The sequence below is a fragment of the Porites lutea genome, chromosome 4 (assembly GCF_958299795.1).
Source record: "Porites lutea chromosome 4, jaPorLute2.1, whole genome shotgun sequence".
NCBI classification, from domain to species: Eukaryota; Metazoa; Cnidaria; class Anthozoa; order Scleractinia; family Poritidae; genus Porites; species Porites lutea.
In genome coordinates, this window is record NC_133204.1 from 16,449,831 (window position 1) to 16,465,780 (window position 15,950).

The 15,950-nt window shown below is 40.1% G+C and overlaps 2 protein-coding genes and 1 long non-coding RNA gene across 3 annotated transcripts in view; all 3 read left to right on the plus strand.

Moving 5' to 3' along the window:
- LOC140932685 (poly [ADP-ribose] polymerase tankyrase-2-like) overlaps positions 1 to 15,950 on the plus strand; it is a 64,753-nt gene that overhangs the window by 40,248 nt on the left and 8,555 nt on the right. The gene's annotated exons all lie outside the window — the stretch shown is intronic.
- LOC140932692 (uncharacterized) lies at positions 9,353 to 10,221 on the plus strand. The gene is made up of 3 exons (XR_012164986.1): positions 9,353 to 9,448; positions 9,927 to 9,973; positions 10,176 to 10,221. It is a non-coding gene; the product is annotated as an uncharacterized lncRNA (long non-coding RNA).
- Positions 11,157 to 15,950, plus strand: part of LOC140932835 (poly [ADP-ribose] polymerase tankyrase-2-like) — a 7,744-nt gene continuing 2,950 nt past the window's right edge. Inside the window, exons 1-8 of the mRNA XM_073382340.1 lie at positions 11,157 to 11,184; positions 11,666 to 11,790; positions 12,325 to 12,390; positions 13,610 to 13,841; positions 14,226 to 14,311; positions 14,826 to 14,952; positions 15,278 to 15,369; positions 15,695 to 15,772. Coding sequence (XP_073238441.1) covers positions 11,157 to 11,184; positions 11,666 to 11,790; positions 12,325 to 12,390; positions 13,610 to 13,841; positions 14,226 to 14,311; positions 14,826 to 14,952; positions 15,278 to 15,369; positions 15,695 to 15,772 — 834 coding nt within the window. The remainder of the gene's footprint in view (positions 11,185 to 11,665; positions 11,791 to 12,324; positions 12,391 to 13,609; positions 13,842 to 14,225; positions 14,312 to 14,825; positions 14,953 to 15,277; positions 15,370 to 15,694; positions 15,773 to 15,950) is intronic.

A 15,950-nucleotide genomic window follows, 5' to 3' on the forward strand; every position in this document is an offset into this window, starting at 1 on the left:
AATCAGTTAGCAAACTTACAGAACTTAAAATTTTGACGTGTTAATGACGTTTACGGTTTCTCGATTTTCATATGCGTAAAGACCACGTGACCAAGAAACGACGGGCTCTGGGGACGAGAATCGCCTTATTCACGGGCTCCTGACGTCTGCGTGCATGCTACATTTTTTCTCTACCCGCGCCCTAACTGTGCTTGCCCTGTTTCAAGGAAACTCTTGCCACGCAGCCAATTTGCCAAACTAAAGGTAGACACCTTCATTTTTTATCTGAATGGGAAGTGTGTGCTCAAATATGATTGGTCTCGCCATCTGCTTGATCACTATTCCAGCCAGGCGTGGTTCACAAAACACATTAGTGAGCTTAAGAAACCAGCCTCTTCAGTTAAGTAACAAAGACGCTGATAATCCCGGATAGCATGACCGGAAGTTAAGTGTTTCCCTAGATGGAAGGCTTCCGCTTTACTCGAAAGCTGTGGAATGACGTTGTGGAGTGGAGTATGATCAACTTCGGGTTAAGTTAGTTTTGACTTCCGGCAAGTCAACGCAAAACTCTCTTATTTAAAGATCAGTGATGAATGTCCACTGATTCTCTTAACCAGTGGTCAAAATTAGATATTAGTTGAAATATTTTTAGTAAGCAAGGCAATGCGTGACGGTATTTTGGAAGAGACTTGGAAGAGCGCAGGGAAGACCCCTGTGAAAAAGGCGGTCAAATTACAAAATGGAGTCATCAGATCCTTCTTTAATGCATGGTTGTAGACAAACAGCTTCAGGACGTTAAACGTTTTCAACACACCGTTGTAGCTCGATTAGCTAAGGTAAGTGTAATGAAATCCATTTATGATATTTTCGTAGATAAAATTAATTCGAATGGGTACTAATCATGAATGGTGGAATAGAAAGAGCTTTGTGTTCCGCCATTAAAATCACCATGTAAACCCCAGACTGTAAACTGCAGAGATCTTGAAGGAAGACACAGCACCACTCTTCATTTTGCTGCTGGTTACAACAGAGTTACAGTAGTGGAATATCTGCTGCAGAATGGAGCTGGTGTGTATGCCAAGGACAAAGGGTAAATTGACTAAAATCAATATAAAACCTTTACAATCACAAATGACCACTCACGGCTGTAGCTGCAACACATTACATGTATTTTTCACTGTATGCACTTGACATTATACATCATCTTTGTGGTGTTCACAAGGCTGTCTTTTAGGTGATATGGCTATTTTTTTTCTCATAATGATTAGTTGTCAGAATGTACCTGCACCCCATGGTATGATAATAGACCTCTTTAGCTTGTATGGTTTATTTTCCTAATAGAGGTCCTAGGGGAACTTGACCCTTGTCTTTTCATAAATTGTGTGTACATATGCATGTGAATAAAAAGAAATTTGAAAGAAACACTAGTTCTCTAGAGTGTTACATGTATCACATGACCTGTTTTGGGAAAACAAAACATACAAGCTAAAGAGGTCTATTGGCACCCATAAAATAACAGTTTCAGTCCAGGCACCGCGGAGACCATTTTAAGGTGGTAGGGCTAAAACCTCTGGCCAATATAACAAAACATTCAGGTCGGTGTTTCGCCATTTATCTTGCATTTACGCGCCATCTTATTTACCACCTCCACAAATATAACAAAAACATCCACACGTGTTATACTACCCAGTATAGCCAATATGTTAAATAAACCTCCTGATGTTGCTACTTTTTCAAGTTACTGGAAGTGCCGAAGCTTCCCTTGCGATTCTTATTGCAGGAAACAAACTCCTGTGTAGCTATAGAGACACTGTCTGTTCTCCACTTGTGACTTAGTTCAACAATGCTAGGTCACCCATCCTGGATAGAAGCCATGTCTTCAGACGCCGTGCAGATGAGAATGAACGCTCGCCAGCAGTGCTGGTTGCAGGATTTACATGGAGCAGGCAGCGTACAGATAGTTTGGGCTTCCTGAATTAACATCTCTTTTGGTTTTGGAAACTTTGACACCGCCAACAGGATTTCGTCAAAACATGCTATCTTCTCCTATAACATAACTTCCAAAATACTTAGTTGCATGCCCAGGTAGCACCCCTATATCAACACATTCTCTGTATGATGCTTCAAGAAACTTGAACTCTGCCTCATAGTTGTCATCATTAGCAGCTTTAACCAAGAGGGTCTCCATCTGGGCGTGGAGCTGAAGCTTTCCTGATAGATAGCACTAACAATAAGATCAATATCCTCACAATAGACCTTTCTAAAGCAATCTTTGGCAGTTTGGGGGTAGCTTGGTGCACCAGCACCAACCTCCAGTCTGGCTGAAGTGCATCGCTTTCTTGGAAGCGTTGGTTTACCAAGCAGGCCTTCTCTCTTGCGGGAAATATTAGCATAGAAATAGTCAAAGCTCTGATCACTGGGCATTTTTGTGAGCATCTCCTTTGTTAGATTTGCCAATGCCAGGCCTTGTCCACTGACAGCAGTCACCTTAGTACCCTGAAGATCCTTAGATAGATTATGGGTGTGGGAATGGAATCGTTCGGACAAGCAAATATCCCACTCTCCTATAAGAACTGTATAAGTTCTCTAGAAATTGTCGAAAACAACTGGCTCTAACCGTCCACCTTTTAGGGGAAAGTCCAATAATTCCACGAGAACTTTTTCCGTGTCAACTGGAGCCCTAGAAAATAAAATCCCAGCAAAAAGTCTTAGGGCTATAGCCGTACCAGCCCCTCCCACCCCGCAGTCACTGCAGTCAAGTACTTCAAAAGCACAGAGAAACATAACTTACAGGAACCTGTTTTATTGTACACTGTAGTGGACTCTCTGTAACATAAATGCACCAAACCTTAAGGCACCATAATTTCTATGGTGCTTTTCTCAATAATGCAGAATTTTGGGCCTATTCCTTATGAAGTATTAGCACTGTCAGTTGCACAAGGTGGTTAAATTTTGTGTATTTTCTTTGGTTTCTATTTCTGTTAGAGGATTGGTCCCTCTCCATAATGCTTGCTCTTATGGTCATTATGAAGTCGCTGAACTTCTTGTCAAGGTAACACATCTTAGAGAATGTTTTGGTTGTAGCTGTTGCATAAAAGACTTAGTCTGAAATGTCATCCATCTCTTTACCCCACCCCCTCCAACAGGAAGCCTGGCTCCCCATGAAGGGGGGGGGGGGGTGGGAGGGGACAAGGAGACAGGTGGCATTTTAGACCAGTAAGACTTATTTAATATGACACCATGATGATTTTATAATTCAGGTGCGCAAGTTTTAATACTCATCTTATGTAAAATAATGACAGTTTTACCTGAAAGTAATATGATTTTCTAATAAGGTGAAATGTTTTGCCAGGTTTGATTGATTCTTGTTTTAATCCATGTTTTAGTTCAATGTGTAGTGCAGATTCAGGGACCGCGCAGCACGTTTTCGAGTGGGGGGGCTAAAGAAGAATGCGTGAAGGAAAATTTTTGGGGGGGGGGGGGCGGGGGGGGGGCATGCTTGTGGATTTCTATTCAATTTCTCTAAAGTGACGGAGAATGTGAATAACGATAAAACTATTGATTTTTTCCACATCTTCAGTGATGTTGCTATCGGGTCTGAAAATTCACCATCACTAAATTGAAATATCATAGATTGTTATGTTATACTACTGATATCAACCTTTTATTAGAGGGTCTCAATGGGGTTAACCGATAGGCGTAAAACGGCCAAAAATTTAGTCGATAGCCGTAAAAATTGAAAAATTTTAACCGTTAGCCGTAAATTGGGTAAAAAAGAGTTAACCGTAAAAGTAATTGTTCCCTAGATTTGTTAATTTTAAGGGAGGTGCTTAACTCGCTTATGGTTGCGTTTTTTATTTTCCGGCTACTTTGACTCCGTACGCACGTTAGGCGAAAAGCCTTTTAGGTAATGACCAAGACCTAGGCTCCATTTCCGCCGCTATCTCGGGAAACTAATTTTTCCTATAGCGAAAGGGGGCTTCTTCCTGGGAATTAATATTTGCGATTTTCAGAACGTCGCGCTCTCGAAACACTAGTGAAACAACACGCAGAGCTGTTTGTAAAACACGTTGCCGATAAACAACATTTTCCTGTTTTTCTCTGACGCTACGGTAGACATTGCCATGCCTAGTTCCTGCATGTACGGCGTCTTGCCACGCAATCTCGGTCAAGGCATTTCGGTGGCGAACTCGCTCGGACCACGTGACCAGAAACGCATTAGCCGCGCGGAATAATGAGGTCTACCGACAAGGCAACGACAGGCAGTCGTTTTGTACAGTCCTTCGCTATCATTAAAAACACTGGACACGGAAATTTTGTTATTGGCCTTTTTCACACGAGAGCTAGAAAGGGATTATCCAGACTAGCCTGTGTACAGTCGCCCCCTCCTCCACAGCTTTAGACACCCCTTCTCCGATTTTTTCTGCGGGGAGGTTGCGGCTGTACACAGGCTACCTGTAACGGATAATCCATCTTCCGTCTTTCAAAATTGACGGATAAAGTCAGGGGGATTGTTCATTTCAATATTAAAACTATTCCATTTTCAAATTGAGACGTATTACCTATCTGACGCGAATCATCAAACGGATAACCCGTCTCACACGAATAAGCCGTCTCTAGTGTGGAATGTCGCGCCCCGGCCTTGAGTTGGGCGTTCGCGTGTCTGCTTACTGTTGGCATTTCTATGTGTAAAATAATATTAGAAGTGGAATACTTTATAAAAGTATATTGATCTATCAAATGTGAAAATTTTTCAATAGAATAGCTTATTTTATCCTGAGATCATCCGAAGGCCTTTATTTTGCTTTAAAGATACAAAAAATACAGGTTAATTAATATTTAACTTTTTGAAACAAAAGAAATTAATTTTTAACTTTTTTGTTAACCGTAACTGAAAAAAATTAACCGATAGCCGTAAAAGGGCCAAAATTTTAGCCGATAACCGTAAAAGCCACCACCCCATTGAGACCCTCTTATTACTATAAATAAGCCAGAAATCCAACGATTTTGCTTGAGCTGCCTTGAACTCAAGGCTGTATAATTACTGAGCAATTATTGCACGAGGCTGAGTATGATATGAAGAGTTATGCAGATCGAGGGGGTTATCCGCCAAAGCCTAAGGCCTGAGCCCGGTGGATAACACCCTCCGAGATCTGTATATCTTCATATCATACGAAAGCCAAGTTCAATAATTGTTTAATTATTCATTCAAAATATTTACACGGCAAAACAAAACAGTAACTGAAAATAATTTAGTGAATTAAAATTCAATTATAGATTCAGAAAAAAGTAGCAAAAATTATGGAGAGTTTACTCACCAGATAAAGAAGGTTTTCCATTTTGTTTGGAAAAGTAATCAGAAATTTTAAGAGATCTCTTCTTTGCATTACTAGTGGTATGTGAAGTCTCGTCGTTCGTATTTATGTTGCCGTGTACCATGCACTTCTTTGTTCGTAATAACCGCCGGATTGAATGTTCCTTGATGACCAGAGCTATACACAATTCTGCGGTTTAAGTACTTTCGATGACAAAATGTTTTTAAAAACAGACCGCGTTCAACAAAACTTGCAATTGGAATGCTCAACGAGCCGTGAAGCCTGACATAAAAAGACGGACTTCGCGCTGATCGAGCTAAAATCAGGACGCACAATAACAAGAGAAACAATAACTTCATGATCTTCCAAAAATCAAGGTTGAAACTCATAATGTGTGAGAATCGCCCACTAAACTAAACCCAGTTATTACTTCGGATCGAAATTGACCAATACGAAACAACGCGTTTTCCTGAGAGGTTCGCAGGAAAAAGAAGCCATTTAAAAGACGTTTACCTCTGCTAGGTTAGAAGCGAAAAAATATTTTACAATTGTAACGACTAATGCTTCATTCTGTCTATTTATCTGCTCGTTTGTCTTTGCCAGTAACTCTGGTCACTTTCGAATTAACGATTTTTTGCTATTTTTCACTCCGTTACTTTTGTTAAATTATTTTTGTTAAATTTATTTTTATTCTTGCAAAAAAGTGGGGGGGCTAAAGCCCCCCCAGCCCCTCCCTCTGCGCGGTCCCTGAGATTGTTAATGTCTTGTAATACTATTTCAGCATGGTGGTGTGGTGAATGTACACTGTAGCAGATTTGTGGAAGTTTACTCCTCTTCACGAAGCCTCAGCAAAAGGAAAGTTTATCTGCAGACTTCTGCTTAAGGTAGGTCAGATACAGTATTCAGTTGTAGTGTTTAAAAGAGCATTTTTTGTTTCTTTTCAAAACAATTGGAACAGTCAACCTTCTTCAAATGGTTGCATTGTCCACATATCGTTTTGCAAGCTACCAGCCTTAAGTCCCTCAAGTTTTTCACAAGGCCCAATAACTTTTGGGTACTAAGGCAAATTTTGAAATCCAAACCTGTTGAATAGTAGCAAAGTTACCAGCTCACAAACCAGTCAATTTTGCTTTGTTAACTGATGATTTCTTATAATCTGAAATTGTGTTACCCACAATAAGCGAGTCTATTGTCAGTGAATAACAGTGCAGTAATAGTCATAATAATTACACAATGTTCTAAAGTAGGGAAAGAAAATAAAATAAATAAAGCGTAGTTACTAAAACAAGGAATGACCTACAATGATCTACAATAATATTAATCTACAATGACGTATAATGACCGAACGGGGGGACCTGAAAATACGCCTAAGATCCCTGTAATAAGCTAAAATGAAGAGTTTAGAAAAAGACAAAAAAAAAAGATCAGGGGACATGTGTGCATAAACATAACGCGTTTAGTCTACTGGATGACAGCCCAAATGATGACAGCATCTCTAATTATTACTCTTGGAGATAAATTTGACAGTGTAATAATGCATGTATGATGATAATGAAAAAAAAAATCGCAAAAAAACCTTTGGATTATTTTCCTGTGTTAAATGACAAAAACACCTAATGTAACGTATTTAATGACACGCACATAAAAAGTCTATTTACCAAAAAGAAATTAACCAGCCCACTGTAAAATGTATTCTGTATCGAAAATGGTGCTGTTACGCGTTTTTATGGATCTAACGGAATTCAAGATAAGTAGGTTGCGTTGTATCCATAAATTCGTAAACTTAAGTGCAACGTTCCTCGGAGGAGGCTATTTTGCCAAAGTGGTCATCGAGGTGCAAATTTGACTATCCTGCGTTGTGTTAGTGAGGTTACATTATTAATTGTTAGCGTGGTTTGATTTATCTTACGCCAATGTACAACTGACCCAGTCTACAACAAGTCAGTAGTTGGTGTGACTTACTTAAGATTCCAGGAGTATGTTAATATAAGCGTAAGGAGTTTCTGCTACCATGCTGAAGATGTGCACAAAAATGAACAGTGATTTGTTTTTAATGGTGGTTACTTCGTATTAATATTTGTTTCAGCTTGTTATGGTTTAAAATTAATTAAATAAATCACAAAGAAAATTGTATTGTGTTTTTTGTCCACTTTATCAAGTGCACATCACAAAACTGGTTCCAGTCATCACATGAGATAAAAATGCACCTGCGCCTGCGTGAATCCAGTGTATTGTCACAGTACTGTGACTTTTGTCCAAACCATCCTTTGCAACCTTTCCTGTTAGTTGTGTTTTGTGTTGTCCTTTTTTCAAACAAATTAAACAAACACAGTCACCCCAACAGTCGATCCTGGGGGATCTTCAAGGGACGTTTGGGTATAGATGAACAAACGAGGCCTTCAAATTCTGACCCTGTTTAAGAGAAAAATTGTTTATTTAAGTACCCTGGCCTGTATAAGACATCATAAGACCCTTCAAGTGGCTTCCGGTCCAACAAGATGCTCTGTTTGTAATGCTAAATAGTAAAATCCATATCCTGCTCAGCAGCCCATACCCATCTAGGCCAACTAAGGGAGTGCCTGGATGACTTCCGTCAATACAGGGTATAATAGTGTTACTGGTGAAAACGCCATCACAATAATTTATTTTCAAGTTTCTCAAGTTACCTGAGATCAGGCTTTATTTTTGTTTTGCCTTTTCAAAATGTGCTTGGCAATTTAATACCATGAGCCTAGTGTCACGTCCAAGCGTGACACATGACAAACATCATTGTCTGTCATTTTGTAGCCCATTTTAGGGCTTATTTTAACTCATTTTAGCTCGTAGCAGCTCATAGTAGCTCATTGTAGATCATTGTTAAGGTCATTGTAGATCATTGTAGGTCATTCCTTGTTTTAGTTACTACGATAAATAAAGAGGATTAGGAAGGTACAAGGTACATGTAGCACAAGTAACAATAACTAGCTTTCTCACATTCTGCTCACATTGTGGGTGGCTCCTCCTAAAATGTTCTACAAAATTTATTGGTATAGGATTTAACAAAGCTGAAACCTTTTGTGGAATTGCACATACTTTAGGCATCCTATTGATGAACAGTTAGAACTACAGATATTTCAAGCAGCAAAAATTTGCCATCTGTTCCCTTTGAATTAGCTTGGAAATTGAAATAGCAACCTCTTGCCTTGCAGACAGGCACTCTATCAACTGCCTTACCTTATTTACTGTTGACCTTTTTGACTGGTTGTTCTGTTGAGATGTCATGTGCTATAGTTATCATTAATTTCTGAACCAAACCCAGGGGTGGATCCTGGATTTTTTTTGGGAGGGGGTACGCCACTAAGGAAGGGCGTAACTGACAGGTGACATAAACAAATTTTAATACAGAATACCAGTTGTATTAGCAAGCCACAGGTCATCTTAGTGGGAGATGGGGGAGGAGGGCACCCCTTGCACCCTCCCCCTACATGTAGATCTACCCCTAAAACACCACTAAGTAATTACAGTCAAACCTCTTGTAAGCAGCCACCCAAAATGCGAAGAATAAGGTAGTGATCGCCTAGGGGAGGTGGTCAGTTACAAGAATCAACCCACAGGGGGTCTTTTCTGGGAAGAGGTTTTGTTACATTTACTTTTTGGAAGAGAATTTATTACATGCAGTTTCTAATTAATGTGTGATTTCAAGTTGTCTTTGAAAGTTCTTCGTACGTTTACTCTGGTGTTGTACATTCAGTGAAAAAAGAGAGCAAACCATGCATGAAGTGGTCACTTACAAGATGATAAAAACAATGTAAAACTATAAACCGTCTTGCCCAAAAAGTGGTCACAGTCGCTTGCAAGAGATATTAGTTTACAAGAGATTCTGTTGTAAAGCTTTGAGTGGGAAAATGTTGGTGTTTTGGATCTGTCCTCTCGTATGGTGCGAAGTGGCTTTCCGGAGGTGGTTGTACCTGAAGGTTCCTCTGTATAATTTTAAGTAATTTAGTTACAAGGAAGTTTCATGTTTTTTACTTTAGGATGTTGTTACATTAGCTTCTGTTTTTTTTGTTGTTGTTTGTAACAGCATGGAGCTGATTCTCAAAAGAAGACTCGTGATGGCCAGACTCCATTGGATCTTGTGAAAGAAGGAGACACTGATGTGGCAGACCTACTAAGAGGTAAAAACATTCTTATATCCCTTTACGCTTATAGCGGGGTGTAAATTGATTCTTACTTAATCCTTTTTTAAGACAAAATATAAAAATACAGCACGGTGGTTTGTCTGATTGCCTACTTGTATTTCAGGATGTTAGAGCCAAATACAGGTATTTTTTTTATCGTTGTGGTGGACACCATCATCAGCTGAACAAAATGAGATGCTCCACATGTACACGAAGTGAAACTTTTTTCGTGTTCAAAACTGTGTGTTGTTGACCTGCGGCACGGTAAATTGTACACAAAGCTCATTTTTTGAACGCAGTATCAATCAAGCTCTCAAGCTCTAATCAAAATTTTCCAAAGGTTTCTTTTTTTAAAGTTTGTGCGTTTCCATTTCAGTGGCAATGTTAACAGTTATTAGTCTTTCTGATTTTCAGCAAGTATCAAACCAGCCCCCAGTCCAGCAAAAACTGATTATTTTTCTTGTCATTTCCCTAGGTGATGCTGCTTTACTTGATGCAGCAAAGAAGGGCAATTTAACAAGGGTATGTACACAATACTGCTCTCATTTAGCATCTGGATTGCTGTAGTAACATCAGCTAACCTCTGAATGGTAACACCAAAGGATTTTGGTCATGAATTTAAAACTGAGTGAAAGTGACAAATATTTTAGCCATAACGTATAAAATTGAAGTTGGAAACTCGTAAGTAAACCCATATCTTCGTGTTTTGGTTCTGTTTGTGCAGGTCATGAAACTCTCCACTCCAGAAAACATAAACTGTCGAGGTCCACTCCATTACATCTTGCTAGTACGTTAAACTCAATCTAATAACTATATTCCAAACCTGTCGATGAATAGTAGGGGAATGGGAAAAGTAGTCTGGGATTTGAACTGCGTCTGTGCGCAGCGTCTTCACTGTCCTCACTGCATGTACTGTTTTTCTAGCATAGTATCCAGGGCCCTCAGCCAGCCTTAAAGGACATACAACTTTTGCCTTATGTATTATGTACATTATATATTGACTGAAACAACAACTATGTATCTAACAGCCCCCCTGCATTACGCTTTCATTGCATTTAGTCATGCTCAAAAAGTGTCACTTTCTGAAATGGCAATAGTTAAAGTCTCTCTCATGGTTACTGAAGTAGATTTGGCAAAGACAATGCAGTGTTTAATGAGAAATGCTCTCCGGCGTCCGATTTGCTGCTCTGCCATTGGTCAACGCGGTTTTCAATCTGCGCGCGCTGTCTTCACTGCCCTTACGCTTTAAGACGTTAGAGAAGAGAAGATGGTAACCCCTTACGTGACAAGCATGACAATTATTATTATTGTTTAAGAATTTTTCAGCCAAACTTCACATTCCAATCCTTTAAACAGTTTTTTTTTGTCTGCGAAATAAAATACCAATGATGTTAAGTGACGATCGCGATAAAACACGCAAGTATTAAATAGCCTTGTCACGTCTGTCACACAAAAACGTTGTCCTGTTGCCTCACGTACTATTTTAAAAGGAGTGGCGTTTACGACTAACGGCAAACGTCAATTTGTACCGCGTGACCAAGTTTTCCCGTACTTGTCGTTTACGTTCATGATTTTACAAAATTGGTAGTTTCAGGTTAGTTTTATCCATAAGAATTGTGTTGGACTGTTTTTATTCGCTTATAAGCTGTTTTGAAAAAATAATTCTCTACTTGAATCTAACGTTTGCCGTAAACATGACTCTCTAATGTCCTTGCTAAATCTTCCACAGCTGGGTATAATCATTTTGAAGTGGCTGAATATATGTTGGAAAGTGGAGCTGATGTGAATGCACAGGACAAGGGTGGATTGATCCCATTACATAATGCTTCATCTTACGGGGTAAGTCTTACAATCTTGCCAAGAATGCGTGAAGCAAAAATCAAACCAATCAGGGTGCAGATGCATAAAAGACTTCTCAGGAAATAAAACAGTCATAATCATGCTCTAGTCAGTCAGTTGAAGTTTACCTGAAGAGGTAAGTGATGGATTTTCTTTGAATGTGCGCTGTAGTCCTATGCAACAGTGAATCGAACACACTTTACTAAACTGTGATTATTGTCCAAGTCCTAATTGCTAGTGGCCTGTGTGCTTGCCGATTGAACAGCTCATAACTAAAAGTTTCTTTAACGGCAATGTTTTACTTGAGGAGGATAGAATAATAGTCGTCTACATTTGTTGTGGTTCTAAAACAAGTCCTGGGTTATATTCTTGCAGCATGTGTGGACATTGCATCTCTTCTGATAAAGCACAATACTGATGTCAATGCTACTGATCGCTGGTTGTTTACCCCTCTACATGAAGCTTCCCAGAAAGAGAGAACACAGCTTTGTGCTCTTTTGGTAAGTGACAGACTGTCTTTATGAAGTTGCATTTTCATGTTTTTCTATCGGTATTGATTGCAATAAATTAAGGCTATCCATAACATGTGCCTTACCCTGCGAGCAGAGTTTCTCTCTTGCATGGTTTTAGTGATAATAAAGTCGTTTGTCTGGCTTGTCTGTCGCGTAGTTGGTTTGTTTTATACGCCCCAGGGCGTAAAAACACCAACTACGCGACAGACAAGCCGCGCGAATGACTTCGTAAACGCTAAAAGCCATGCAAGAGAAAAACCTCTGCTCGCAGGGTAAAGATGCCTTTAAAATGCCAGAAAAATGTTTTCCCAGTAATTTCAGCGTTTTCTTCGGGTTGAATTTTTGTGTTAAAAATGATAATTAGAAATGATTGTTCATACCATAACATTGAATTTTGTTGTCTACAGTAGGTAGGGGTCATAATCATTTCCTTCGTATTTGAGCCTGATATTTTTGGTATGCCTACAGTACGCAGTTATTATGGGGCTGACAGAATATTTTGGTTGCTTTAACAATTTGCAGCTGGCCCATGGCGCAGACCCCACAATGAAGAACCAGGAAGGTCAGACAGCTTTAGATCTTGCAACGGTAAAATCTTAAACCCTGCTAATAGAAAACCATAGGTATATTTTTATTGTAGGTTGTGTGATATCCACAAGGGAGTTTGCGATTTGTGTTTTCATACGTTATGCGTACATATTATGCTCTTGAATGAGACAGATTTGAAAGGAGCAGTTTTCTAAAAAGGCGTCACATGACATATGTTAGGAAAAGAAAGCATTCAATCGAAAGAGGTCTATATGACAGAGATTAAGTTTAAAAAGCGACAGTTCGAGTGGTCTTGTTTCTGATTTACTGTGTGGAATTTATTTGTGTGTGGGTATTTGAAAGGCAGTTAAATTGTTAGGTTTTCTTGAATAAGCTAAAAAATACAAACTTTCAAGCTACGAATTTGCTTATTTGATAACGAACCAGTTATCGTAAAAAATTGTTTCATCTAGTAAATTATGAGGCAGAGATGAATTCAGTGGTTTCTGTCATTAGAGAGCTTTAGATTCTACGACGAGGACGACTACGAGTACGAGATGTTTTCAATACTAAGTAGAGCTCGCGCGTGAACCAACGTCATTTTGGCGGGAAACGTGATAGCCGTCGTCATTGTATTACGAGTTTTAGCAAGAATAGGGAGTTTTAGCATCGACGACGGCAACGGCCGCGAAAACGTCAGTTTTGAATTTTTCAATCTTTGTCGCGTTTATTCCAATTTGCTAAAAAAGGCAAGTGTAGGCGAATTTCCCTGGAGTTGAATTCTTGAGGACCGCACTCAAGTTTAGAGAGAGAAAAAGAGATTCGTCGTAGTCGTGCTAGGACGGTAAAGAAATGTACCAAAAAGTATGATGCACGTGCAAAGTTGTTGTTTTGCGTAATAAACGTTTTACCATTTTGACGTCCTCGTTGCCGTCGCCGTCGTCGTTGCTAAAGCTCCCTGATGTCGTAGTGGCGGAAACGAGTTGTCAAATGATCGCAAATGTTAGACGCTTTATAATTTTGCGATCAGGAGAGGTTTTAACCTCCTCCAATAAGAATAACAGTGCAAACATTTCTGGTGAAGAAATTACAATGAAGCATTCGATTCCAGGGTATCTATTTTTTGACAATACACAAAAAACTGTCTGAAAATCAAATTTAGCACTCGTATTCGTTCTCGTCTTCGAATCTTTAAGTCTCTATTAACTCTGACTGTGATTCCAACACTAACAGCAGGTATATTGTTGTGTAATTATGTACATGTGTTTTTGATTGACAGGCTGAAGATGTGAAATGCTTACTGAGTGACGCCATGATGGCATACGTTGCTCCCGCGACTCCCAATGTGACGTCACCACCTGCTACTCCAAACAGCAGTAATAGTTCACCACTCTCTCCAGCTAATGCCAGCCTGCTGGCCAACAGCCCTGCAGGCTCAGGCGATGGAGCTGTCAATAAGAGGTCCATCTCAGAGGCGCAAGGTGCTGGCGACACGAGAATTATCCTTCCAGGTATTTACTGGGACTGAGTCAAGGTGCTCAGCCTTACGACGTAGTTGGACTAAGAGTCCTCCGTTTGCACCTTAAAACTTTTCAACATGCCCGGCAAAATAAATTCTTTGAAAATGCAATCCTGCACAAAATTCCTTATGACAGTGAGGTAATATTCGTAATTATCCATACCTCCGCCCCACCCCCCACCCCACCCCACCCCTTAATGTTGAAACTCTGGATTTACCTGTAAACGTTGTTTGTCGGGTATGGGGAGGGAAGGGGTTGGGCATGTGTAATAAAAAAGCGCCCCACAAATGCAAATTTGTCGCGAGGCTTTTGGTCGATGATTGAAGTTTGAGGATGATTCCCTGTCTAACTATTGCGATTGAAATATCTTTTTAGGTCACCCTGGCTTGGATCTTGATGTAGGAGAATTCCTTGACAGCCTTCAGCTCAATAACCTTAAGGATATATTTGAAAAAGAACAGGCAAGTAGCATTTGGGGGCTAAAAAATACAGTTTTTAAAAGGGCTAAATATATTAGACGAGGTTGTTCGCTTCGCCGAGATCTTGGCATGTCAAAAATTAAAAGCAAGAATTTGTCGCTGATAAAGAATATTTCTCTGTAATATGATGTCCTAACAGCTGAATCTTCATTCAACAAAAATTAACTTTGTGTTTAGATGACAACCGAGCCAGGCCGGTTAGCCGGGATCCTGGTAATCACTCTCGCCAGGACACCCCACCGAACCAAACCAGCAAGGGGACAGCGGGTAACACACAGCTCGTGCGCACTGCTTCCAGTCTCTTGGTAATCATGACGGCTCCTGGCTGGCTCGCGTCATGTGCAACCGAGATAATTAGTCACCTCAGCAAAGCGAGCCAACTTGGATAACCGGGCCAACGAGGCCCATGTTATGAAACCCTTAGAAAGTGCCGCGTACAATTGGTGTCGGACGCATTTGCCTTTGTTTCTGATTGTCAGTGTGTTTTGTTACCCAGATCTCCTGGGATGTGCTTGTCGACATGGGCCATGAGGAACTTAAAGAGATTGGAATCCACGCGTTTGGTCACAGACACAAAATCCTCAAGGCAGTTAAAGAAAAACTCTCTGGCTTACCAGAACTGGGTAAGTGAATTTTGTAAACAAACTTATAGAGGTTGTCGAATAAAAAACCAGAAGCTGAATTGAAGAGTTTTTTTTCCTTTTTAAATCCGCAAACTAAAACCAGCTGACCCAAACCGTGAGTTCAAAGCGAGAAAAGCGCGAAAAAGCCTGTAGACAAGTCCCGTGTGGCTTAGGTTCAGCTTCTGATTGGTTAAAACACGAAGGTGGTAGCTATTGGCTGAGTTGAAATTTAGGAACATGTGCGATCTCAAACGGACTTGCGTGGACATAGCCTGTTTCTGTAATGTTCATCGTTTTTGTTATCTTCTGTTTTGTTCTGTTTCAGGTGGTGGGCCTTTCACCTATTCAAGCCAACAAGAAACAGTTGTTCATGACTTGCCTACGGACGACAAGGACTATATTTCTGTTGCAGAGGAGGTGAGCCAATTTTGTCTTAATCAATCTGCCTCCCGCTAAAAAATAACTCCCATTTCTTTAACATCCTGAACTGATTCGTGGAAACATAGCTAACATTGTATCTGCGTAGTAATTGTGTGGGGGAGGGGATTAGGTTGGTTTTTTTCACCCCCTCCCCCTCATGTTTTTGTGACCGTCTGCTACACTGGCTAGAATTCCGCAGACTTTTAATGTACTTCGTGTGGCGCTTAAGCTACTTAATCTGCTCCAAAATGCAAAACTGTAGAAATTCTTTCCATCGCACGTCTACTTGTGAACTTATGATATTTACGTATATTGTATTCAGATGCAGAGTACTGTTGTGAAACACAAGAAAGATGGCGGCCAATCCGGTGGAGTCTTTGACTCCTACATAATTGTCAGGGTTAGTAGTTTTATACATAGTTTACAGCCTTATAGTTTTGTTTTGTTGAACTTAACTCTCTTATGATAAAGAATAGTCATCGGATGTTCACGCCCTCCATTTTTATCGCATCTCAAGTTTTACGGTGACAGATCTTTTCAAGTTGCTGCGCCCAGGCTCTGGAACTCCCTAACCGATG